The sequence below is a fragment of the Pinus tabuliformis genome, chromosome 8 (genome assembly GCF_031772625.1).
Source record: "Pinus tabuliformis cultivar Carrire ecotype Pingquan chromosome 8, CPIR1, whole genome shotgun sequence".
NCBI lineage: Eukaryota > Viridiplantae > Streptophyta > Pinopsida > Pinales > Pinaceae > Pinus > Pinus tabuliformis.
Genome location: NC_142294.1, coordinates 116,248,369 through 116,275,721, shown reverse-complemented (window position 1 = coordinate 116,275,721; position 27,353 = coordinate 116,248,369). Strand labels below are relative to the sequence as shown.

The 27,353-nt window shown below is 37.9% G+C and overlaps 2 protein-coding genes across 4 annotated transcripts in view; both read left to right on the top strand.

The window, feature by feature from the left end:
• LOC149234396 (uncharacterized) overlaps window positions 1-21,212 on the top strand; it is a 56,089-nt gene extending 34,877 nt beyond the window's left edge. For all 3 annotated transcript variants that reach the window (XM_089371826.1, XM_089371828.1, XM_089371827.1), the window contains 4 exons: window positions 7,377-7,484; window positions 7,632-7,910; window positions 19,959-20,102; window positions 20,465-21,212. In XM_089371826.1, coding sequence (XP_089227952.1) covers window positions 7,377-7,484; window positions 7,632-7,910; window positions 19,959-20,102; window positions 20,465-20,653 — 720 coding nt within the window. In that variant the 3' untranslated portion in view covers window positions 20,654-21,212. The remainder of the gene's footprint in view (window positions 1-7,376; window positions 7,485-7,631; window positions 7,911-19,958; window positions 20,103-20,464) is intronic.
• On the top strand, window positions 17,451-20,032 carry LOC149234397 (uncharacterized). The gene is made up of 2 exons (XM_089371829.1): window positions 17,451-17,588; window positions 17,713-20,032. Exons 1-2 carry the CDS (start codon window positions 17,461-17,463, stop codon window positions 18,218-18,220), a joined length of 636 nt encoding a protein of 211 aa, XP_089227955.1. The 5' UTR covers window positions 17,451-17,460; the 3' UTR covers window positions 18,221-20,032.
• Window positions 21,213-27,353: the final 6,141 nt, after the last annotated feature.

Below are 27,353 nucleotides of genomic sequence, written 5' to 3'. Positions count from 1 at the left end.
GGTAGTGGCTTCCAATGCTCAATGGTGTACATAGTCGCGTTCTTGGGAATGAATTTGATAAATCCTTCCCTGAGATATTCAGACAACTTACCAAAATTGAAGGCTTCAATTGCCGAATTTAGAAATTTAAGAATTGGGAAATTAATGCAACTTTCGAAATCACACCTCAACCTTGAGGTTTCTTGGATCTATTCCTTGTCAATTTTCGATCATAGGGCTAAGTCTAAATATTAAATTATAGTGGCTAATATTTCACTTCTATCCAACCCATTTTTGTCATAATTTATATTTTTGTTTTATCTCTTTGAAAAAAAATGTGTTTTCATTAATGAAAACAAAATTACATTTTGTAGATACCATATTGGTATTCAAAACTTTAGAGCATATGAGGATCCAATGAATTTGCCTTAAGCTCAGTACATCCAACCACGATAATCTCCACTAAAAAGTGTCCAATGTGATTCACCAGGCAGTCCAAGAAATAAATACCAAGCGACTGTACTTCAATACCAACGAGTGATAGACGTTAAGGCACACTTCCTAAGCAAATTACATATTTGAAAATACCTTATTGCAATGGTAAATTTGCTTCTTTATTTTCAAGATATGTGTTAAATTGCTTAATCAATTCAACTTAGTATTATGTCAAATCAGTATGCATAACCAAGATTGGAACCTACTCAATTATGAAGATAAACTTAAAATCAAATGTACAAGTACAAATATTTGGATGGTTGGAAATTATATATATATGAAGTACAAGTACATATTACACCTTTATCACAAACATGGTACCAATCAAGTTCTCCAAACTCTAGTTAAATTCATAGGAAAATCTCTAGCCACCAATTCCTCCTAGCTAGGAATCACTCCCAACCAAAGTTGGCCACTCCACCAAGGATCCTCAACAAGCTAGCATCAACATCGATAAGTCCTTAGTGCATGCATTGAACTTACATCACACAAGATCTTCACATTAGTAGTGTTGTGTTCCTTAGGTTTTACAAACCCTAGCCATGGAGAAAACTTTGCAACTAACCTCTAAGTCTACATGCCCATCCTAGGGTTTGAGTCCTCGAACCCTAGGTATCCAATGCTTCCATCAACACAAGCACCAAGATCTCCATGGAACATAAATAATACAATAATTGAGTCTTCTTCCTAGCTTAAAATTCATTAAGCTAGGGTCTCCATCATCTTGTCCTATACTATACGCATAACACGAACAATGCTACAATCCCATTCAAGGTGCTAGATTTGTTTTTGATGTCTTGTACTAGGGTTGGAATTTAGAACCCTGATTCTACAGGAAGAGCCATAAGTTGAACCATCATCACCTCCATTGTCATGTTCTTCTCTAGGGTTTGCGTTCATAGTACAAACCCTAACATCTCACAAGAGTAATCTCTCGAAGAACATCCAAGACGTCTCTCTCTCTTCTTGTCTTGTCCTAGTGTTGACTCACTATCCCTAGCTTATTATGCCCTACATGACATCGGAAAGACAATTACAAAGATAGAGTAGAGTACAATGATGATAATTACAAGAACTCTCTTCTCCCTTTATATATAGGGCAGGTAAGGGTGATTAACATAAAACAAAGATATATGCCCATATAAGTGACCAACGAGACAACTCGACATGGAGTGCTCTATATACAAGGATGTGCAAGTGCCATACTATGGTATATCTAACTCCCAAGATATAACACCCTCCAAGTATGATTCTCCTAGGGATAAATGCCCCTTCTCTTGGATGGTGCACTCTCCAACAAGATAAATTTGGAGAACCTTTAGAATAGAATATAAAACCTGACTTTCTTCCCAACTCTAGATGGGGTAGGTATGAGTCAAGTTCTTCAATCTTCTTACAGTGATTCTCTCTTTATACAGAACAATGCATTTAAAATTTGATCAAGTCTTCTGTATTTGGGTCTTAATCATGTACTTGAAATGGAGCTTGTTATTCTTTTTGGATTTGGTTATTGTCTATTGGGATCCAATCCTCATGGTTGTTCTAAAAAGTAGTGTTTGGTGTGTGGATAGGAGTATCTACTTCTCCCTTTGCACTCTAGACCCTTTTCTTGGGGTCATGTTAGCCTTTTGCATGAAAGCATGGTTCCATACCTTTGACATTTGTGCTAATTTGGGCTTGGCTTCACAACCCTCTTCAATTCTAGTCTTTTATCTCTCTGCGAGCAGTCAAAAACGGACTTCGTAAGTTCCACTTTTGTTGCTTGGAAACTTTGAAAAGGCATCATATAACCTGTCTCTGGATCTGTATAGAAATTGAATTTTCAAAAATGACTGGTATAAGAAATTTGGCTAGAAGCTAAAGATTATGTTTGGAAGAAAATTCCAGATTAGTAGACCACCTAGGTATAGATCATGTTTTGAGGTTGGGCATGTGATGGCCCATTGCCCAAAGTACAATCACAGAACTCTTTTGGAAGCCCATAACCTTGGGGGCCCTGATGCCACTAACTCCCCCAGGAGCAACCACAAATCTGATGGAAACATGGTAGCTAGCTGGTATTGATTTTTTGCTCTATGTTCTTTGGATGGGCCTGTGGCTCATGGTACATGATATGTACCAATGTTATATGGATTTACTATGTGGAGTTTATGTCATGTCATGAAATTTCACATAGGAATGGAGGAACTTGCCCACTTTTGTTTTATCACACTCTCCTCCCTATAAGGAAGGGACGTTTTGAAGCATTGAGTAATGACATCTTGTGCCTGTGCCCATGGTTATCTCTTGGAGAGTACATTCATGTTTAACTAGTTGTTGTTGTTGGATGTTGGAAGTGAAGGAATTGTGGCAGTGGCACATTGCGTATGGTATCCTTGAGGAGGTTTAGCAGCTGGACATATAACTTTCATAACTGTTGAGGTTCTGCCCACTGCTCAGATATTCTGTTGGCCTAGTAATCACACATCCTGTAGTTTATTGACTAGGGAAAATAGGGATATATAGACTCTGGCCTCAAACAATACAAATGGGATAGAAATAGCTGCAAAATGCCTTAGTAAAGGACATACAATCCACAAATTAATCCTTAATGCAAGATTGTTTTGAAGCCGAGCAAAATGTATAAAAATTATTCATAGTATTTCTAAATTTATCACTTTAATTGGAAAAAGTATCAGGTATTTTATTACTAAAAAACATAAATGTGAATGAAGAATGATACATCATTAAGACAAAGCAGGGTTGCATAGCCACACCCTCCCTATGTGAGTGTGTAGGGGAGTCATGTTCAATTTTCTCTAACCTAGAGACAATCTCCATCTTTGTTTAAAACATCTATCCTGGCTGAGAGCTGCATGGCCAAATCTGATATCTGTTCTCCCAAATGGATTGGATTAATTGCCGCATGAAAGATTTCGCGACACAATCTATCCCATAGTAAGGAAGTGGCTGTTAGCCTGATCACATCAGACACCCTCTTTGTTTGTTGGATCATGCATATTTCCCCCAAAAGTACCCCTTTGCACAGAATAGGGGCAACTAAAAGATTGCTTTACTTTGCAATAATCCAGCCGTAAAAATCCCTAGCAACCCTGCAATCTTGCATAACATGTGTAAGTCTTTCTGCATCATGGAAATGCATTCTACACCTATTAGTAATGCCAGTATGATTGAGTCAATCATTAATTGCCAGACTATCATGAAGAACTAACTACCCAAGTACTCAAGATTCAAGACTGAAGAGTCGGATCTTCTCTAGTGATCTTGAAGGATTCATTTTCAGTTAAGTTTGTCAGTGGGAGGGTAATGTGTTTGAATCTTAGAATAAGTCTCCTTGGGCCTGTAATCGATAAATGGCTTCCTGTAAGGCTGTTGCCAATATTTCTAGATAGGTTCATGAACTCCAAGTTTAACTTGAACTGACTGCTCCCTGGAATTAGTTGAGTAAATGCAAAGAATGCAGGTCTGTCTACTGCCTGACGCCATTAAGATCAGTTGAGGCCCATGGTTCTCCAAGATAGCCAATTAGTGGATTCGTTGTCCAATAAGTCTCTATAGGCAAAATTCTTTCTCAGTGCTACCACAGGTAAAGTTGTCCTACATTGCTTATTTATATGTTACTACAGCAGATGTGCTGGGCTATATCCTTTCTATTGTCTGAACATACAGTCAAATGTGAGGTATCCTTATTTTCTTCAGGCATTAACTATTAAATGTAGATTTTGTGAATGGTATGGTCCTTGCTTCAGGGCTATCCTGAGTGTCACAAAAATTTCCAATTGATTGAAGAGCCAATTTCTGGCTGAGAAATTGCCTGAAATCAGCCCGCTGGAATATATTCAAATTTTTCAAAAAATCCAGAGTCTGCTGTTTTTCTACAGGTTTTTTGGGAAAAATTGGCAGTGAGGTGTTGGCATAATTTTCGAAGCAAAATTCTGCTCCCCTCTTTCGATGTTTTACTTGTTGATTTCTGTAAAATTATGCGTTTTTAACCCTTTTCCCCAGGAAAAAAAACTTATTTTATTCAAGAAGTAATCAAAGTACGTTCCAGAGGTGCTTGAAGCACAGTGATGGCTGGCTGTCAATCTCTTAAGAAAAAACGAGCAGGGAGGCTTAATAAGATAGCTTCAGACTGTACCAGACAGCAGAAAACCACGAGACACAGCTCTGAATATCTTCAAATACATCAGTGATCATAGAACATACAGCCATCAAAAAAGGATATAGAATGTCATACATAACAAATCATCATCTTTTATTCCTAGGAACGGCTAGTTTCTATCTAAAATATAATCAAATTGCTAGTAGGTCCTCCAGGTGATTCTGGAAGAAGGTTCCATCTTCATCTGAAAGGATCTGATAATTTCCATTTGGAAGGTCTAATCCTTTGACAGCTAGTTAGCCATCTTATTGAATTGTCGACAAACATGGATATAATGAACCTGCAGGAAAGTAGAATAAATATCTTTCATCTTCTGTGAAAGTAACTAAAGGTTTATGTTGAGAATCCGAAGCTCATTTGTCATCCATTTGACCATTAGAGAAGAGTCACCCAAAGGATTTCTTAACCCTTATTTGCTTGCTTATTAAATTAAAAGAAAAGAAAAATTATGGTATTTTTATTGCTTCTGATTCTTTGTTGAGTTTTTTGTTTGTTTGTTTATTTTTTACCTGTTTTCTGTTTTGGACCTTTCCCAAGTTATTGCAGAGTCCGACTTTTGCAACACTGTTCTCCTGACTTGGTGGGAGGCAACCATGCATTGTGCAAAATGGAAAATCATCTAATCAGGTCACACTAATATATTTAGGTATTCGTTTTGGGATTGCTGTGCTCTTAAAGATTCTGTGGATCAGGATTCTTCAAAAATTGAGGCAAGTTCATCTTGGTGGTCAAATCACTGTTATGGACAGAATTTTGGCTGCAAGTCATGTATTTAACTTCATTTTTCATTCCTTTTATAGCAGGATACATGCATTTAGAACTGTTTATTTGGCTTTTTCTTTTGGGGAAACATTGTGTGAAGAGGGGCTTTCCTTTAGTTCCTTGGTACTTTGCTGCACATGGTTAAGGGAAGATGGGTAGGAGATACAGATACCCAGGGAACAGTTTTGGATGTTAAATGGGTTGTTTGAACTTTGGGCAATGTGAAGAAATGTACCGTCATAGACTTGTTCACTATTGCATTCATAATGCTTTGTTTGTTAATGGCATAAATGGGTTGTTTGAACTTTGGGCAATGTGAAGAAATGTACCATCATAGACTTGTTCACTATTGCATTCATAATGCTTTGTTTGTTAATGGCAAACTGGGCCTCTTCGTCATATGCAACAGAAATAGATTGAATGCTGATATGTTTCTTTTGTGCATCAGTATTTTATTTACTCCATGTTGACCAGTAACAATTGCCTAGAAAGATTTGCCTTTGTATTGTTTAACTCAATTTGAATCTTATGACCATTTTGTCTTAATTGATTATTCTTTTCATACAAGAAAAAAAAACTTATATTTGATATTTTAAGTACGAAATTAGAACATACAATTGACTGCCTTAAAAGTCTAAAAAATAATACATTGTTTCTGAACTGTCTTTCACCAGTCCCTTTCTCTGTCTTTACCAGCATATTACAGTCATCCTAGGCTCCACCAAGGCAGCCTTAACGATTTTTTCACAAAATTATACAGCCCTTAGGCTTAATCAGCTAACTAAACAGAATCACAACAAATGACTGAAATCCTTTCAGCACCAGCATCAATAAAGCGTCCTTTCAGAATTTTAAATTTGAGTCCCTCCTCTGAACTCTTGCTGAGATAGGAATTCACCCTTCTTTAATGTAGCTTTAGAAAGTTGATCTGCCTTTATGTTGAACTCTCTATAAATTTGATTAGAGGAAAGCTCATAAAAAATGGTTTTTGCATCCAGAATTTAATTCATGATTGACTAACAACATGTTTTCAATTCTTCATTTGTTGTTTGCCTTATACGTTATGAACCTTTTTGCTACTACTGTTTTCAGAAGAAGCCATGCATACAAGTCAGCTCTATTATTTGTACCTTGCCCAGGTGCATATTTCAAATAAATATAATGTGTAGATTCAAAAAAAATAATAACCCCTGCCCTACACATACCTTAGGTTCATTGTCATAGTCAATGTTCAGTCCTTTCGGGATTATTTGAGTCTTTTCTGATAGAGGCCTCCAGCTTCCCTTCAAAAATATTCTGATTTTGTGGGCTACTTGTGCAGGAGTAATGGCAAAATCATGCAATTCCTGGAAATCCAAATCCCTCATATTACTAAGCAAAGCAACGCATTGAAAGGCGTTTTCTGATTTATCTGTCATCTATGAATAAAAACAATCTACCAAAGACGCATCATGTATTTAAGATTTGTAGATCTTGATTCATTACTATACAAAAATCTACTATTAATTTAATTTGTTGACTGATAAGATAATTTTAATAATGTCCATCGAAGATGGATTACCATCTTGACTAGGGATGTTCCCAATGCTGATGCTAATTTCGTTTGGAGCATTCTTTAGATACTCCTAATCATCATCCCATTTGTGGTGATCAATGATTTGGTGGTTGAGGAGCCTTCCTCTCTCTCCACTTCCTCAGCCCCTCTTTTGGGTCAGGTTTTGTTTCTGCACTTAATTGGTACTGCTTTTGAAGGAGTAGCAATTGGAAACGCTTCAGACTCCCACTCTATTTTTCTTGCTCTGGATGTATTCTTGAGTTCCATTGACCTACTTTTGTGGTCATGCATTAGACATTAATAAATTATTTCATCTTATATATGATAGATTATTTTTCTACGTTAAACTGATTTCTTTGGAAGATGTTAAAATCTTAAATGATCTTCTTTTTGACATGCTGCTTCTGATTTTACTTTTTACAGGAGCATCTATTCATCGTGTGTGAACTTTTGAAAGCAAACTTGTATGAATTTCATAAATTTAATAGAGAGTCTGGAGGAGAGGTGTATTTCACTATGCCAAGATTACAGGTTAGTTTTGCTTAAAAAGGTTTCATCATTATGATGGCAATTTGTTCAGAAATATTTATGTATCTTGGATTTTTATTCACTTTATATTAAGTGTGTCTACCTCAATATAGTTGCTTCATTACTTGCATGCTTTTGTTTGTCATGCAGTCAATTACAATTCAATGTCTGGAAGCATTACAGTTTTTGCATGGCCTTGGTCTCATTCACTGTGATTTGAAACCAGAGAATATCCTGGTTAAAAGCTACAGTAGGTGTGAGGTGAAGGTGATAGATCTTGGTAGCAGCTGCTTTCAAACAGATCATCTTTGCTCATATGTGCAGTCTCGTTCTTATCGTGCACCGGAGGTTATATTAGGGCTCCCTTATGATAAAAAGATTGACATCTGGTCACTTGGATGCATTCTTGCTGAGCTCTGTTCTGGCAATGTAAGATATTGCTACCCTTATTCTCTATATTTTTTTTATATGCTACAGTTGTCCTAATTGTATTGCCAAATGCTTAAAAGATGTCAATGATTTTATTACAGTGGAGCTTTGTTGCCTGAAATACTGATTTATTCTGCTGCTAATGAATTCACTGCTACTTTTTCTAAGCCTAATGCTGCCAGTCTGAGCCTTTGTAATTTGTACCAATTTTGGGAATCGGATGTCCAGGATTTATCTCAATTACAAGCTTTACTCTATTATGATTCAGCATCCTTTTAATGGGGATTTTGGTCATGCTTTTAAAATGTTGTTGTAATCACAACGTTTGTAAAAATGTTAACGTTACCTTTGTTTTGAGAAAACATCTTCAATGATTATAGTATTGGAGATATTAAATACATTTAATTGTAAAAATCATTCAGCAGAGCACTGATAATCTCGTCATCCTTGAAAGGTCCATCCCCAATAAAATAATTTACCTGACTTTGACATTTAAGACGTCTATAAGCTATTTCGAACCAAAAAATTGTGTCATGAAGGTGAGACCCTCGCTAATCTTATACAATATTACTTGCCAAGTATTTGTCAGTATAATATTAGCAACTATGTTTTCTGATTTTTAAACACACAAAGTCAGTGCCAAACTGAGATGAAACCTATGCCAATTCAATAAAAATGATTATGAAAGGACAGACAAGTCCTATTGAGGTCATATCCTTTCCGCGTACCTCACATTAGTTGCAACAGAAAGTTGTGATCCGAGCAGTTGCTTTCCCTAAACTCAGATGTTCTTCAGGGATTTTGACATAATAGAATGAATGACACCCTAAAGTCAGAGCATTATAAGGATTAGTTCCAGATGGTTCCTAAGCAGGGTACCCCCACCCCCCTGCGACTGATTCCTCCCCAGCCCCAATGGCACAGCCAGATACTTAACTAGAGCGTATTTCCTTTGGCCTTGGATGCTAGGAAGTATCCCTCATTCCTACATCCCCTCTATATCATGCAGACAAACACCTTGTTTGATCCAGAGGACTCCGATAGCGAGCGAGCGCCACTGTAACCCCCATCACAGTCAGCTATTAGACTCTGGCATTCTTGACATCATCGACTTATTCGCTTAGTCTTCTACATCACAGGGGGCCTTTGATCCAGTTATATACATGTTCTTGAGGCTGTTCTATTGTTGTATCCTTCTTTACCTCAATTTATCTTAGTTTTAGCATTGGCATTTTGTAGGAGTTTGTGTTTGTCCTCCCACATTGTACTCATACTGCATGTATCCTTCAGTCCCATTGACCTACTTTTGTGGTTATTTGTTGGACATTAATAAAATTATCTGATCTTATCTGGAGGGGGAGAGTACTAATGGGGAATAAAATCCCAACATAGTGATTTGCCCATGTAGTAATAAGACTTGCAAAGGGATGCTAACATACCACTTTTCTCTTTTGAATTTCTTGTCAGTTGATTGCTTTGTTTGGTGTAATGTCCTCTTCCAATTGAAGGTTAATGAGGGACGAAATAGCCTATCTGACCCCATAGGCTATAGACTTGTTAAAGGGGTAAAAACCCAATTTTTCCTATGTTGGGGCAACATTGGGCAAAAATTGTGTTGGTTAGGGCTAAATTAGGGGTTGCACACACAACCCCTCACATTGTTGGAGCACATGGAAAATCTATAAATAGAAGAGGGTTGAGATCAAACGAGGCATCATTAATTGTGGATCAAATAATCTGATTTCTTGAGCTAGAGCTCTAAGGGCTTTAGGACCCCTTCTTTCTAAATATTTCGATGGTGAAAGATTCCACCCTAGTTAGTTTTATTTTTCTTTTCTTCTATTTGTGTTGGCGCAGGGAAAACTCATCATCCAAGAACAACAAAGCATTTCAAGGGAGAACTGTAAGGCTGGATGAATTCTTCAAAGCTAATTCCTGGACAGATTGCATCACTGGTGGCCAAATCCCTGTGAAGGCTCGTCTAAGATAACCTGCAAATCCCTGTGATTCATAAGAAAGAGGTTTTCAAGGGGAATCTTCGTGAGGTCAATCGTTTAATTCAGATTGAGGCCTATTGTGATCAAAATCCCATGCGCAGACTTCCTGGAGCAGAAAGAAATTCATGTGAAGGACAGATTATATTTTGGGCTAACATAAACCTTTAGCAACTTTTTGTGGCCGAATCACAGACAGATAGCGTCTATGCATATTAATAGAAGCCCAATTTTTAATTGAGTCATTGTCTGACCAGATTAATAGCTCTCCGGAAGCTGTCTGTACACAGAACGAACCCTAGTGGTCATCTGAGGTAAGCAATCAAACTACTGTTGAAAATAAATGTGGCCGTTTGAGGGAAACATATAGCCATAGCAACAGACTAAAGCTTGAGAAAGGTCACCGAGCCTCTGAAACAATTTGAGATTAGATGTAGATGCTGGAACAGAGAAAAGAACCCGAAGTGTGATTGGTTTAAGTTTTGTGTTGACTTGGAAGCTTGGGTCTGGATATTGACATCCTGTAACAGATTTTAGGGGAGCACTAGCTGTGCATAAGGGGAATTAGCTCATTGGAATATACACATTGGTCATTTTCTGTGATACTGAAACTTTTGTTTGTTTGCTAAATTTTATGAAGAGTGGCTTAATTATTGAGTGAACTGTGATGAGGTTGTTGACAAATATGCATTGATATTTAGTATGGTTCATATCGTATTGTGATTACTAAACGAGTTGATGATTCTGATGAATAAGCGAAGAAGTTTTTTATTTGAAAAATCCCTAGTTATCTGAAACCCTAGGGAAAAATTGCCCTAACTCTCTATAGTGGTACCAGAGTATACATTTTTCCAGCCTGTGAATACATGAGCCTTGTATGTTTCCTGAAGATATAAGCACGATCAATGTAAGGAAAAAACAGAATACCCATCGTGTGGCCATGGGGGATAGAACAAGTCAAGGACAACATGTGGTTCCACAAGATCCTAGTGCCATGCTAACAACAATACTCGAGAGACAGGAGCAAATGATCAACGCGTTAAAACAAGGGCAACAATTAATGCAGAGATTAGCTCAAGGACAACAACAACTTACTAAACTGTTGACTCATCTCATAGGAAACCAAAATGTTGCTGGCAACAACAGAACCACCACTGAAGGTAGCGGGAATTATAACCCTGGTCCTACTAACTCCAAGGCAATTGACAGAAGAAGTCACCAACCTTTCACGGTAGCTGATAGCTATTCAAGTATTAATTCAATGTGGTAAATATTGAGTGTTTGGTGAATTGCTGTTCATTCTTTACCTGAAACCAGCTATTCATGCTATCTTTCAAAGTTCAGTGCGGGACACATTCTTTCACGATTTCTGGTTTCACTTTTTTAGTTTTCGTCGCTTTGCTGATAAATTCAGATATGCTGACTTAACTAATCTCATATGGTGTCTTTGTTTTAGATAGTTCTAGATTTTAAATTTCTTTGGTTTGTTCTCATATTTTACCCTTCTGTATCCTGGAGGCTGGAGGCCATAGAACCCTTTTGTGGCTTTAATGGTTAATCTTGCTACTACTATTCCATCCATCATTTTCTTATAGTTGCTGTAGTTGTTGACATGGACTGCAGCTGCATACTATTGCAGAGGTAATGATTTGTGCTATGTTGACATGGACTGCAGCTGCAGACTATTGCAAAGGTAATGATTTGTGCTATGCAATCTCAAGCAACTGCAAATAAAAGAGGGAAGATCTGCAAAAGTAAATATTCAGATTGGAATTCGAAATATTTTTGCTTGTTTGCAGTTAATGTTCATTACAACACATCATTTGGTGGTTTGCATGCATGGCTTTGTCTAACTAGAGTAGTGGCATTGCATGCTAGAGATCATTTTGAATTCAGTGGTTGGTGTTGCTTGTTTGATATAAAGCAAATTGAATAACATATTTGCTGATTAATAATTTCACACAAGGGCCCATGCCTAGGAGCGTGGTTCTATATCCATGTCAAACTGCAATCACAATGCATATAAGAGTTGGTAGAGTTTTGCAAATATTAGATGCAAAATCAGCTAACATATACCCTGAATAGATTTGTAATTTCAGATTTTAGACTTCTGCGATCAATGTTTTGTTGTACTGAGGTTTCTGGATCCATCGCATCTGTGAAATTTTCATCCCTCTACTGAGGTTCATTATCAAGATGTAAAAAGATAAGAAATATTGCTCTCAGGAATGTCAAATAAATAGGTTAGTGTTAGGTGTAGAAAAGAAAGAGTCGACAGGGTAACCCTAAATTACTAAGACTTTGAAACCAGAGCCTTGAACTCTGCCCCCCTAAAGCATAAATGGTGGAAAATATTTGTCGATGATACCTTTGTCATCTGGCCACATGGGTGGGACAAATTAGAAATTTTCAAACAACACCTCAATAGTCTATCAAACTCAATCAAATTCACTGTGGAAACTGAGATCAATGCCAACCTTCCTTTTTTAGATATTCTCCTCTCTCGAAAACCTGATGGATCCTTATCCCACCAAGTATACAGGAAGAAGACTCATACTGAGCAATATCTCCATGCCACTTCCCACCATCATCCGGCCCAAAAGCTTGGAGTTCTCAACACCCTAGCAACCAGAGCTATGAGAATTTCTGATAAAGAACACTTGGAATCAGAAAAGGCACATCTAATGGATGTGTTTCTAAGAAATGGGTATAATAAACATCAAGCTATTAAGGCCTTCCACAATGCTAACAAACCTAAAAATAACAATAAAAATAAAGATAACACTGTTGGAAAGGTAAGCTTACCTTACATTCTAGGTACCACTGACAGGATTGCCAATATCTTAAGAAAAAACAACATCTTTGCCACTTTCAAACCCATTAACACCATTCGTAGTAACCTAAAATCTGTCAAAGATCCCCTTGACCCTAAATGCCAAAAAGGTGTTTATATGATCCCTTGCTCATGTGGTAAACTTTACATTGGGGAACTGGTCGTTCCATTAGAATTAGGCTCCAGTAACACTCTGCGGACCAATGTTACCACATATTGAGAAAAAACATTTTTCATTGATATTTATTCAACAAAGCCATGTCTAGACTCCAAACAATGCATAATATCAATAGATGTCCCAAATATTATGAATGAATAAGTATCTCATATATGATATGAGTCGAAACATGATCCAAAGTACCAAGTCCTAATTTTTAACTAGCGACTACATAGAACCAGAAGCATTTGCTTCTAAAAGTTTATAAAATACTGCATATTAATCAGTAAAAACACAGTAACTGAAATCTCTTGATTGCAGCTGAAATGATACGATAATGGTTTGCTACTGAAATCTCTGACAGAGCACACGCTAAAGCTACACTGGAGCACACTAGCCTCTATTACACTACGACTCTATTACCTTCTTGACGTATGAGTTTCGGGCCTGAGTAGTGAGAAATAAGTTACAAACCGACGTTTAATTTTTAACATAACTAAAGCACACAACAAAAAATGTGGGAACCCTAAAAGTTAAAACCCGTGCTCACCGAGTTGAGGGCTGAAAATCGCCTCAGTTGTCTAAATCACAATTAACTCGGTGAGTCTTGAGTCAAACTCGCGTTGACCACAAGTCAAACTCGGGCAACGCAAGTTTGACTCACCTAGAGTTGAATCAGATCGTTTGAGGGAAGAGCAGAGTTTGACTCGTGATTAATCGCGAGTGATCGGAGATTCATGTTTCACTGCTGCGGACAGTAAACATAATTGCTCCAAAACCTCTTCTCTAGCTGATCATTCCAACAACAGTAAACATCATATCTGCATTGAAAATTCTAGTATCATAGCTAAAATTAATCATTATTTTCATAGAAAATTCAGAGAGGCCCTAGAAATCAATAAATAGAGGCCTTAGAAATCAATAAACATCCCAATAACCTTAACCGAGACGATGGATGGAAAATCAGTGAGAATTGGATTCCCACATTAACCTCTAAATCAACCCCTCTCAAAACTTATAATTTATACTTAGATAACTTAAATTCATTTCCTATGCTTAATTACATATCTTTCTAACTCATTACACTTAACTAATTTATTTCACATAGTAATAAATTCAATCTCACCCACTTATAACATATGTCAACAATAAAGAATTAATATAATTTTAATAGAACTTCACTCTATAAAACAATAGGTAAGTAATAATATTAAGATATTAATTAAAACTTTAATTTTCCATTATTTATATAGCTTTAATATCATATAACATAACATCACCCATTAATATAACATATAATTAACAATAATATAACCTAATATTATATCTTTAATTGAATACTATAAAACAAAATTTAGTCTAACCTATCATGTAACATATGTTAACAATACATATATAATTAACATAATCTGAAATCAAACTATATGAAATTAACACTAATCAAATAATTTAATTCTATTAATTTTAAAATTAATATAATATAACACTATGATATGATATATAATCAACAATATTAAAACTAATATTAAGACATTAATATAATAATATTTATTATATTCAATTAATATTATATAATCAAACTTACCTTTTAGTAATTTAGGGTTACCCTGTCGGCTCTTTCTTTTCTACACCTAACACTAACCTATTTATTTGACATTCCTGAGATCAATCTTTCTTATATTTTTACATCTTGATAATGAACCTCAGTAGAGGGTTCAAAACGTTGATGAAAATTTCACAGATGCAATGGATCCGGAAACCTCAGTACAACAGATACCCTAGACCTTGTAGCTTTGTTCTATGCAAGGATGTGATTTCATTATAGTAGACATATATTCTTCATGGTAAGAAACAGGAAACTGATCTCTTTTAAGGTGGAAGATGGCGGATTCAAGGTCATGTAGAATTTACACAATATGAATATAGACCAGGAAGTTATGTTAAGGCATCCAAGCGTTTTGTTTACTGGTTTGTTTCTTCTGATATATTTTGCTATACCATGCATGCAAATAGTGTGTTTTTAGCAGTGTTGTTAAAATCGCGATAAAATCGCGATTTTATCGTAAAAGCGCGATTTTTTCATTTAGCCGATTCAAATCGCGATTTTTATACATAAAAATCGCCACTTTTTTTTATAACGATTTTTATCGAAAAAATCGCGATTTTTTAAAAAAATCGTGATTTTTTCGAAAAAAATCGCGATTTTTTATGTTAAAATCGCCAGAGGCGCGGGCAGCGGGCGTTTTATATAGAAAATCGATTTTTCTTTTATTTCATTCAGCAGTCCGCGCGGAGGAGGAGGAGAAGAAGTGAGGGAGAGGGTTGCCGTCGGATTTGGGAGCGAATCCAAGCGATTTTAGGAGGAATCCAAGCCAAGATCACCAATTTGTCCATAAACCAGGTATGTAGATTAATTTTTTTTTGTTTTGGTTCTATAAAAACTTTGTTTTTCATTGTTTTTAAAGAATTTTTGGAAATTTTTCATTGATTTGGGATGGGTTATTTGTTATGACTATGAGAACCAATTTTTTATTTTTATTTTCTCATTTTCTTTAAACATTGTTTATTTTTTTTGATTTTTCATTGTTTTTTGGCATTTGGTTGGGTAACTTGGGTTTAGAAATTGGGATTTTGGAAATAATTAGCTTGTAATTTTGCAAATGCTAAATTGTAATTTGTATTTACTATTATCATTTATGTAATCCTAAATTCCTATTTCCTAATCCTTATTTTTCCATAGGTTTGCAAATTCAAAATTCAAAAACAAACATGCCAAGGAAATTGGATCCTTTCTGGGAATATGGTGACCCTAAAACTCCGAATGATAGACAAAACTTGTATTGCAAGTTGTGTGGAAAGGAAATATTCGAGGGGGTGTACAGGTTGAAGTTCCACCTTGCACAAATCCCTGGACGTGATGTGGGGCCCTGTCTAAAGACAAATGCTGAAATTATCCAAAAAGCCATGAGAGCATTGGGAGAATTAGAGCACACTAGAGACGCCAAAGAAGAACTCAAAAGGCAACTAAAAAGGTCAGCTGAAGGAAGTGGGCCAAGTGGCACAGGTTCTACTGCAGCGTCAGTCAATCCGGTAGCTGCATCATCATATTTTGTTCCTCGAACCACACCTGGTTCACAACCAACTATTGGTTCAATGCTAAAAAGAACTGAAAAAGAAAAAGCTGACAAGTTGATGACAAAATTTCTCCTCTGGAGTGATATTCCTTTCAGCATTATAAGGAATAATCCATTTTTCCAACCTACTGTTGATGCTATTGCCAGTGTTGGCCCGGGGTACAAACTCCCTTCTCTTCATGATTTCAGAGGCCGGCTTCTTCAAGATGAAAAGCGTGACTGCACCCAAAGATTGGAGGATTTTAGGGCATCATGGGCACAAACAGGATGCACTGTTATGTCAGATGGTTGGACTGACCAAAGGGGAGAACCCTTATAAACTTCTTGGTTAGTTGTCCCTTGGGGACTATGTTTATCAAATCTGTTGATGCAACTCATCAAATCAAAGATGCAAGAACTTTATGTGATTTGCTGGATGTGTTTATTTTGGAGGTGGGTGCAGAAAATGTTGTCCAAGTCATAACGGACAATACTGCAAATTATGTTGCTGCTGGTAGAATGCTTATGGACAGGCATCCTGCTTTATTTTGGACACCTTGTGCTGCCCATTGTATTGATTTGATGTTAGAGGACATTGGGAAAATTCCCTTTGTCAAAGAGGTTGTTGACTCATCAAAAAGCATCACAAAATTTATTTACAATCACACATCTGTGCTTAGCTTGATGAGAAAATGCACCAACAACAAAGAGTTGGTGCGCCCCGCCATTACACGGTTTGCGACGAGTTTCATATCTCTTCAATCCCTCTTGAATTCTATGTGGGATTTGAAGAGAATGTTTCTTTCAGAGGAGTGGCGTGCTTCGTCAATGAGCCGCAAACCAGAAGGAGAGGCCGTCTGCAGAGTAGTTTCATACCAGGAGGACTTCTGGGCGGGAGTGCAGGAGGTGTGCGCTGTTACAGAACCTTTGGTAAAGGTTCTTCGGTTGGTTGATGGTGAGAAGCCCGCAATGGGCTATTTGTATGAAGCCATGGATAGGGCCAAAGAAGCCATTCGGTCCTACTATGATGACAAGGGAGATGATGGGTTCCAGAGACAACTCCTTCTATGGAACGTCATTGATGAGCGATGGAACAACACACTCCATCGTCCCATTCATGCTGCTGGGCTTTTCCTGAACCCTGCATTTTCTTATGCATGTGGGTTTAATTTTGATGTTGAGGTCATGGAAGGATTATTAACCTGTGTCCAGAAGATGGTGAGATCTTCAGAAGAACGTATGGAGATCTCTAGACAAATTGAGCAATATAAGTTGTCAGGTGGCTTATTTGGCTTTGAGATGGCTGTCATTGATAGGACGGTTAAAATGCCAGGTATTTTTTAGTTTGTAGTATGTACTTTGTTTCAAATTTCATTGTTTCTTCAAATTCCATTTTTTTCTTATGTTTATTTAAAATTTTATTTGTAATTTTGTTGTAGACGCATGGTGGAAGATGTATGGTGGCAGAGTACCCCTTTTGCAAAATCTTGCCATACGCATCCTCAGCCAAACATGCAGCTCCTCGGGATGTGAGCGCAATTGGAGTGTATTTGAAAAAATACACAACAAGAAGCGCAATAGGTTAACACTTAAACATTTAAAATATTGCAAATTTCCAAATAAATTTTTGAATTCATTAAAGTTTTAAACAATATTTTTTTTATAATATTAATTATTAATTTATTATTTCATGAACTTTGTACAGGTTGGAGTCCCATAGACTTAATGACATGGTCTATGTCTACTACAATCTTCGATTGTGGGTGAAACAACTAGAGAAGACACCTGATACGGAAGCCATCTCATTGGATGGGATTGACACCACTGCTGAATGGAGGGTTGAGACCGAGAGGCCTCTCATGGATCCCACTGAGGATTGGTTAGTGCAGGATGAGGGGGAGGAGGAGGGGGAGGAGGAGGAGGAGGAGGAGGAGGAGGAGGAGCAGGAGCAGGAGCAGGAGGAGGAGGAGTTGGAGGAGCAGGAGGAGGAGGTGACACCGCCTACCAGGGCTACCCGGGCTACCACTACCACCAGTAGAGGACGTGGTCTCCGTCCACCTCAGCCTCCTGTAGCTGCTACTACTAGTTCTTCAGCTTCTAGAGCACGTCAGACTCCACTGCCATTTCCACCACCACAGGCACCAGCTTCTACATCTAGAGGGAAAGAGAAAGTTGTGCCATTTTCTCGCAAGAGGGGCAGAGGAAATCAATAGGATTAGACTTTCATTTTATTGTATATGACATTATGACATGATGAGATACATTATCATATTTTTTGTTGATATTTTGAGGCTGAGTTGGACTTGGGACTCAGGACTTACTATTCAGGACATGATTCAATGTTATGTGTGATTTTAGCGCTAGAAATGATATTAAACATCTTATATATTAGTTTTTTTATCATATTTATGTGTCAATGTATTTATTTTATGTTGTAGATGGTTTAGATATTAAAAAAATTGAAAAAAATTGAAAAAAAATGAATATTTTTGTGCCAAACGATTTTTTCCCGCTTTTTTCCGATTTTTTCCCGATTTTAACGATTTTTTCCGCTTTTTTCCCGGCGCCGATTAAATCCCGATCGCGATGTGTGCAACACTGGTTTTTAGATTCTATTCCAAAGTTGAAGTTTTTAATTGCAGATTTGACATTAGTTCTGTTATGTAGTTTTTATTTGTTATAGAGCTTCTCTAAGTGCAAACAATGAAAACTAATGAACGTGCACTGAACAAAATTAATAAGGTGTACAGGACTCCACAGTAATGTCAGGGTAACATTGGTAGCTTTGTCCGGTGATGTTTTTGTCCATGAAATCTGAATTTGATGTTCCACCCAAAATGATCTTCCTACAACCTACGTCAGCTGTAGGAAAACCAGTGGATGCTCCAAATGGTGACACAATGTGTCACACAAAGTATTCCGGTCATATTGAAGCTTACAATATTGTTTCTTGTCTTTACTTTTCATGCTTAGTGGGACGATCATTTCTTTTCCTCTTCTTTCACATGCTGAGTCGTTTGTGGACGTTGGTACAATTTCATTTGTACACATCGCAGCGCAATTACACTCAGCAGCTGATTGAAGATGTCACACATTGCTTTTAATGAGCATTCCAGACCTGTTTAAAATTCTTGACTGATGCAAAATTGTAGCCAACAGAAGGATGGTCTCTATCATGATTCATGCCCAAAACACCCTCTAAAATTACATGGATTCAAACTCAAAGCTGTGGGCAAGTTGATGTGCTACTGCATTTAGTATAAAAAAGAGAGGACCTTATAATATTTTTAGCTGGGCAAACTGATTCCAAACCAATGACAGGACATTACAATGAAATTTACAACACGATAGCCAGAAAATTTAGGTACTGTAGCTGTACCATACCTGAAAGCAAAGCTGTTCTGTGGAGAATAATTACTTGTAATTCGTGTCAGTTCTGAGTCTAATGTTACTCTGGCAAAATGTCGCAGTCCAATGTTTTGACAAAATGCCTTCGTGGAGACTCCATTCAAAGCTGCTCTTCATCAAGCAGTAGCAGGGGTACCTCACCTATTAGTAATTTTTCTCTAGGATTAGATTTAACCTCGGGTATGTGTTTGCTAGGTCTTCCATTTATTTTTATTTTCACGTGAATGGCTGAAATGGTCTTCATCTGTTTTAGGAATCTTGGTGGGGGGAAGTTGAAATCTTGGTGATGGGAAGTTGAGTGGGATCATACAAAAATATTCTCTTATTTATCAGTCTTCATGTATTTTAGAAATCTTGGTGGGGAGAACATGCCAAAATCTCCTTGCATTTATTTTCATTTTTCTTGCGAATTGCTGAAATGACTAGTTTTGAAAGTGTTGGTTTTGTGGAGATGTCAAATCATGTTAGTGAAGATGAGAGCAGTAATTATTTTTTTGTTTCTTTGGTGAATGACACGCTTGTTTCCATTGTTCTTTCTTTTAGGTTCTCTTTCAAAATGATTCCCCTGCAACCTTGCTAGCCCGAGTAATTGGAATAATTGGACCAATAGAGCAGGAGATGCTTGTGAAAGGGCGTGATACATACAAATATTTTACAAAAAATCACATGCTTTATGAACGGAGTCAGGTATAGCATTCTTTACACGCATCATTTGTTTACATCAATTGGAGTGTTAGTTATATGTAGGGAAGTTGATATTTGTCATAGGTGGCAGTCATTAATGACAACATAGTGAAGGTTGATATATAGATTAATTTGATTATTTTTTTCTCTATAGCTCTAGGTTTAACAATTTGACTTTCTGCATGAACTATGAAGTTGATATGCTTTATTATTTTGAAAAGCTGTGCCTGAATTTTGGTTTCATTTTAGATGATTTTGATGTTTTACTATGAAAGATTGGTTGCAAAATGTTGGAGTGTTGTTTTTAGACTGGTGTCTAGTCTTGCAGTACAACTGTTACTGAGGTTATTTTCTTATTTTTCTAGGAAACAAACAGGCTGGAGTATTTGATTCCTAAAAAAACTTCATTGAGACACCGGCTTCCAATGGGGGATCAAGGATTTATTGACTTTGTTTCTTACCTTCTTGAAATCAATCCAAATAAACGACCTTCTGCTGCTGAGGCACTAAAACACCCTTGGTTATTGTACCCCTATGAACCTATCTCATCTTGATCCCTTAAGATGAGTATTGGAAATGTCTTATCGAGGGAAGTGCTTACGAAATATATGACATCTTGTAGCATATACCACAACATTTGTGAAATTCTTTATATGCTGTACTAACATCAATAGAAGCTGCCCTCCTTGAGATTAAAGAGAAGGATGGATGGCACTAATTCTCTTGACACGACAAATGTTAGTTCTAGTGACGTGGCTGGGAGAACAGTTAAATGCTCCAGTTTTTGCTGCTTTTCTTGCTAAGAGAATGCTGTAATAATGTTTTCAACCTTTGAGGCACCAATCTACTATCACATGTCCTGTGTGATGAAAGGTATGAGTGCAGAGTGCAGAAGTCACATTCTTGGCAACAAGTCTGAAGCAAAAACGTTAACCACCCCAGCTTGTGTTCACTCAGGTGTTCCAAGGCGGTGGGTTATTTTGCTTGATGTGTACTGAATGAGGTTGAGCTATTCCTTGATATTGTTCTGTAACGAGTCTTCTAGCTGGAGAATGTATTTTATGTTTACTGCCCTATAACATTTTCGTAAAAGTGATATTCTTATTATTGGAAGTGGACTATGCTTGAGGATGACATGTTATGGAAAATGTAGATGATCTTAATTGAGAGTTACTTTTGATGAAAGAAACTCTGGGCAGGTATTCTTTATAACGGCAAAAAGTTGATCCTACACTGTTACAGTTAGTCTGCATTACAGAAAGTAAAAGGCGGATCGCATGTTCTCTACTACATTTAAAATAATAGTTTTGATCCGAACATAAATATTGTAATCTTCTGTTATATGCCTTTGAATGCTTTGGTGGGATATAAAATGTTCTATGGTCAAGCCTATGCATGAGAACAATGTTTCTAAAGATCTCCTATGCGAGGGCTGCATGATATTTTATTTGGACTTAATACTTTTATAGCAGAGAGGTCGCAAGAGTTTAAAGGTTAAATACATTCTGTTCATAGCTAGATTTTTGAAGTCTCCATAGCAAGTTATATTTCTTTTGCAATTTCTCTGCGGGCACAACCTTCTTCCTTGTGTACATGGTAAATATGTATGTGTGTGTTAGATTTCCCTGTTCCAGAAATGTTTTGCTGTGTTAGTTGTGTAACCTTGTTTGTTTCCTTCAAATGATGTTTTGTTTTTGTTGTATAAACTTGCTAAAGGTTACTCATGTAAATGTGATCATTGAAATGCCCGTTTTGTTTTGTTTTCTGTTTTGGGCATAAAAGTTGCATGTTATCCTGAATAAAGGGATCGCAGATTCTAATGTTTTAATTTGCTGCTTGAGCAAAGAAACGTCACTGCTGTTTTTCTCCGACTAAGGAGTATTTTCCTCACCAATTTGGTCGTTCGAAATGCAAAATTTTGTAACTTGTATACATACATTTTTTAGTGTTTTTTAAAATAATAAATAATTAATCATCACGTGTTATTACAAAACAGCTATCATATTTGAACCTAAGTTTGTATTACTACGGAAGAACTCCAACACCCTACGTGGATAAATAACAAGAGTTGCCTATAGCTATGGGTTCTTAGTAATGGGGCAACCACTAAATTTCTGGCTTCTCTCCTCTCCGAGGTTTTTGATTTGCCTATTACTTTGAGGTGCATTTCACTATTATTACGCTACTAATGTTATTATAAGATTGACATTTTGCAAAGAGAAGATTTAAAAACATAATAGGCATGAGGTAAGTATAGCGTAAGATTTCCCATCTACTTTTTAATGTATTTACACTTTTTTCAGATGAAAAAACACTGGTTTTTATTAGTAGAACATATAGAAACCAGTACATATATCATATTTTAGTGGTTGTTCTAAAATATACTTTTGCTACATGGAAGGGTACCTTCATCATCCATGCCAGTGTCACTTGGCAAACATACATAGACAGCTGAAAATCAAGTATCACTTGGCAAAACTCTATACAGACAGGCATCATATTATAGTACAAAAAAAACATATATCCTCCAATTACATATTTGAAGGATAGGTATTGTTCATCAAAACATATAAATACATATAGCCTATGAGAGAGTAATCAAACCCTCATCTCTAACTGTGTTACCCTCGTAGAAAACCAACAGCCGCCATAAGCCCATCTTTGGATATAGCGTCAGTGACCATGTTTGATTCCCGGAAGATTTGCATGAAGGTGATATTCAGGAAAGAGTGTTTTAGTTCTCTGATACGGTCCATGCAACAATGAAGTGTAGGTGGAGCAAAAGTTGTGTTTCCCATAATACCATCTTTGAGGGATTTAGAGTCCCCATAAATATGTATACCATCCATAGATCTCTCCTTTGCAAACCAGAGCAGGCCTCACAGTGCCGATATCTTGGATTAGAGGTCCCCCGTCCCCGTGCCAAAATAATTTGAAATGTGTTTTGTTGCAGATTATGAGCCAAGCCCCACAACCGCATATATCCTCCAATTACATATTTGAAGGATAGGTGTTGTTCATCAAAACATATAAATACATATAGCGTATGGGAGAGTAATCAAACCCTCATCTCTAATTGTGTTACCCTCGTAGAAAACCAACAGCCGCCATAAGCCCATCTTTGGATATAGCGTCAGTGACCATGTTTGATTCCCGGAAGATTTGCATGGACGTGATATTCAGGAAAGAGTGTTTTAGTTCTCTGATACGGTCCATGCAACAATGAAGTGTAGGTGGAGCAAAAGTTGTGTTTCCCTTAATACCATCTTTGAGGGATTTAGAGTCCCCATAAATATGTATACCATCCATAGATCTCTCCTTTGCAAACCAGAGCAGGCCTCACAGTGCCGATATCTTGGATTAGAGGTCCCCCCTCCCTGTGCCAAAATAATTTGAAATGTGTTTTGTTGCAGATTATGAGCCAAGCCCCACAACCGCATAGACCCCCTGTGTAGCGCCATCAAAATAACTAGCCATAAACAAAATGTTGAGGCATATTTCTAACCATTAAATCCTTGGTGACCAGATTGCACAATTCCTGTGTGTCCAACCAGGTTCTAATTTTGTAGCAAAATCTGTGAAGATTAATTGGAATGCCTTCAAATATGTGAGCATTTCGAGCCTGCCATATCTCCCAGATGATAAATAGTGGAATAGAGCTATGTTGTCCCCTCCTGGAGACCAAACAATGTAGACAAAGCTCTACCGAGGGAAATTGTCTGAAAGGGAGCATGAAGAATCTATGCCCATACCTGTAGAGTGATTTTGCATGTGAGAAAGAGGTGTAGGCCTGTCTCATTTGAATAACAACATAGGGGACACCATCCAGGGCCTTGGTACCCCCTCTTACTTAGATTTTCCCAAGTCAAAATTTATTATGTCAAACCATCCAATTGAAGAGGATCATCTTTAGAGGGACCTTTCACTTCCACACCTTCTGAAACAAACAAGGTTTAGTTAAAGAAAATTTTGTACTCATAATATCCCTGTAAATGTCCACAACCATGACAACTCTTTCGTGCAGTTTCCTAGCCCAAGTGAGAGAGCCCCCCTTCACGTTTCTGCATAGACCCGCCTGTTGGAGATCCAGTATAAAACTATTCCATGTCAGAGCTTTCTATCTATCTAAACCAATTTCCGTTGCATCTTTCCAAATTGGATAATGATCGCTCCATATGCGAATGACTTGTTCCAAGAAGAATAAGCCTCTAGAGTGGAGAGCCTCAATGGTGTCCTCATTAAGATGAGAAGTATCATTGGCACTCAGAATTTGGTCCAACCCAATTAATATATGGTCTCCCTTCTTGAACGACCATATAATTCTTTGAAAGAGCCAATGTTTTATCTTATGAAAACCCAACCATATGTATGAGGCAGATTTTATGCCAATATCTCTTTCTTTGACCCAATCTATTATGCTTTCCTACTTCAAGTACTTCGCCCTCAAAATCCCCCCTCCCCATATACCATCTCCAAAAATTGCCCTCCAAACTGACACTATGAGCAGAGACCAACCAAAGATTTAAGTGCCCAGAATGTTCCCAACCTCCGAAATCCTTTGGTCTAGTGATTGCTACCCAACAAACCAAGTGGTATTTCTGAACTACTTTTGTGCCTGACTATATAAATCGAGAGAGGATAAAACGAATTCTCGAAATGATATAGGAGAGGAGAGCAAAACTATGTGCCCAATATACTGATATTTGTTGTAGTATAGTCTGAAGCCCAGGGTATATCTACCTCCCAAAGAAAGCCATCGGTGAGTCCAACATTTTAATTTATTTTGGAATTTGTCTAGTAGCCATGTCCAATCTGTCAATCTGTAATTGTTTGGCTTAAGTCTGAATCCCAGATAAGTGAATCCATCCACTAGTGGTCTGGAACCAACCCCAAATATCCCTGCAATGAAATCAATCTCCAACCTGTCTCCACTTGAGAAAAGTAACAGTGACTTATGACCATTTGCAACCAACCCAGAGGCCTCCCCAAATCATAAAAATATATAATGAAGAAGCATGCATTTTGTTATGGAGACCATCCCAAAGGTGAGGATGTGCACGAAAGTGAGATATGATAACTTCGTTTGCCAACATTATGCCTCCAATTTCCAATGGTTTTAGCCGCATTAATCTTCAAACTTATGCCTTCCATAACTAGAATGAAGAGCAGGGGTGATAGGGAGCAACCCTGTCTCAAACCTCTACCTGCTCGAAAGAAATTTGTAGGATATCCATTTATTAAAACAACAAAACACGCAGTGAATACGCAAGCCATAATCCAATCCACATTGTGCACGTCTAGTCCAATATTTGTCAAGATAATCCTCAAGAAGGACCAATCCGCACAATGATGGGACTTCTATAAGTATACCTTCATAACCACCGCCTCCAGTCGTTTAGTATGAATGGAATGTATACATTTTTGTGCTATGGCAATAACTTCATGAATCGATTTTTTTTTTTTTTTTTTTTTTTGTGTAAATAAGCTTTTGTATTAACAAGTAAAACATATATTACAAAACTTCTGCCGAGGTAGATTGCTGGCTGCATGGCAAGCTTTACTCAGTAACAACAGAATGAAAAGGGAAGAGAGAGCTATAGAGGACATAGAGAGAACTAGAGCTGCCTAGAATAACACCACGCAGGGTGACTTGATCCCAAAAAACTGATTATCACATATCTGAAAAAACACAGTAACAGAAAATATAGCAGAGTCCCGCAAAGGGACAGGGGAGACTAATCATGGTTGCTGGGAGGGGTTGCATGCGCCTCTCTGTGCCTGGGGGCCTGGGCCTGGTGGATGCACGACGGTCCACCCTTCGGCGAATCAGTGGGCTTGCTATCCTTCTCAATGGATTTCTGGAGGAGCTTGATCAGAACCGAGAGCTTTTTGCTGATGGAATCCATCTCCTGATGCAGAGCGCAGAGTTTGAATTCGCTGCTTTCGACCACAGCTCGGTGTTCCTTTGTCATCTGGGCTGCGAACTGTTGGAGGGTGCGAAGTTGCTCCGCCTGTTCCCCTTGAACGTCCATGGCTTTTGCTACGATGGACTTTATCCGCCATGCTTCGGCTTGAGTGCGGACAAATTGAGTTGCTCTGGTGCTGGGCGTACCAGGGTCCTGCAACCAATCCACTTCCTGGCTGAGCTGGTGATCTGAAAGCTTTGCTTCCTCTTCTTGAGCAGAGGCCTCCAGGTCTATAATTTTTCTCTTATTCCTCTTAGAAGTTCTCCGCTCAAACAATTCTCGGGCTGTCTGCAGGTCTTTGTTTGCCGATTGATTTCCGCTGCTATTGTCCGCCATGAGAAACCTTTCGTAACTGATACCTTCCTGAATGCAAATGGGAAAGATGATACTCTGCCTTCTGAGCGCATGAAACATGATGCTCCAATGGAGAGCAGGAGCAAATATATAGAAATTGGCGGGGAGGTTTCGGGCTGGGGAGTGGATCGCGGTGTGATCCTTGCCTGTCCGATCACCATAAATGTTATTGTGCGAAAAATTGGAGGGGTTTTCCATTGATTGGGAATGTTTGCCTTCGCCGCCTCCTGCACGATCTTGAGAGTGCCACGTGTCCCTCCGTCCCGCGCTTCTGCGTCGGGCTATGTCATCCTGGATCATGTTTCTGTACAAATCCCTGTAACCTGCTATATTCATGAATTCCCTTAACCGGCTTGTCCTGCGGTAGTTGTTAGGAGTTGATGGCCCCAGTCCCGTCGGCCTATCCATGTACCTGTGTAAGATCATTAAACGGAATGCTGTCCTGCCCTTTCCGCAGCCACTAAATCTAAGCGAGCGAGTTGAGAGCATCGGTCTTTTAAATGATGATTTTCCACCGTTTGCCAACAGCTGTCCACCATTTCAGCTGGGTATTCGATCCCGTGATTAGCCAAGTGGTCGGCGACCGAATTTGCCTTTCTCCTTACTGCTTGGAAGACGAGGCCTTTCATTCTTCCAAGCAAATTCCCAATATTTTCTGTGACCATTGATAGGCGCCAGTGCTTCGTTACTTTGCTTATTGGAGTGCCCCTGTAAATTTTCTTGGCCACTGCTATGGCTATCTCAGAGTCGCCCTCAATTATTGCGTTTTCTATGTGATTTCTGTGAAGGATTTTTAACCCCTTTTCCATTGCTGCGAATTCCATTTCGTTGTTGGTGCCCTCACCCAGAGCTGTGCTGTAGATATGTAGTATTTCGCCTGCATGGTTTCGGATTATGCCTCCTATACCAGCTGGGCCCGGGTTTCCTTTCGAGG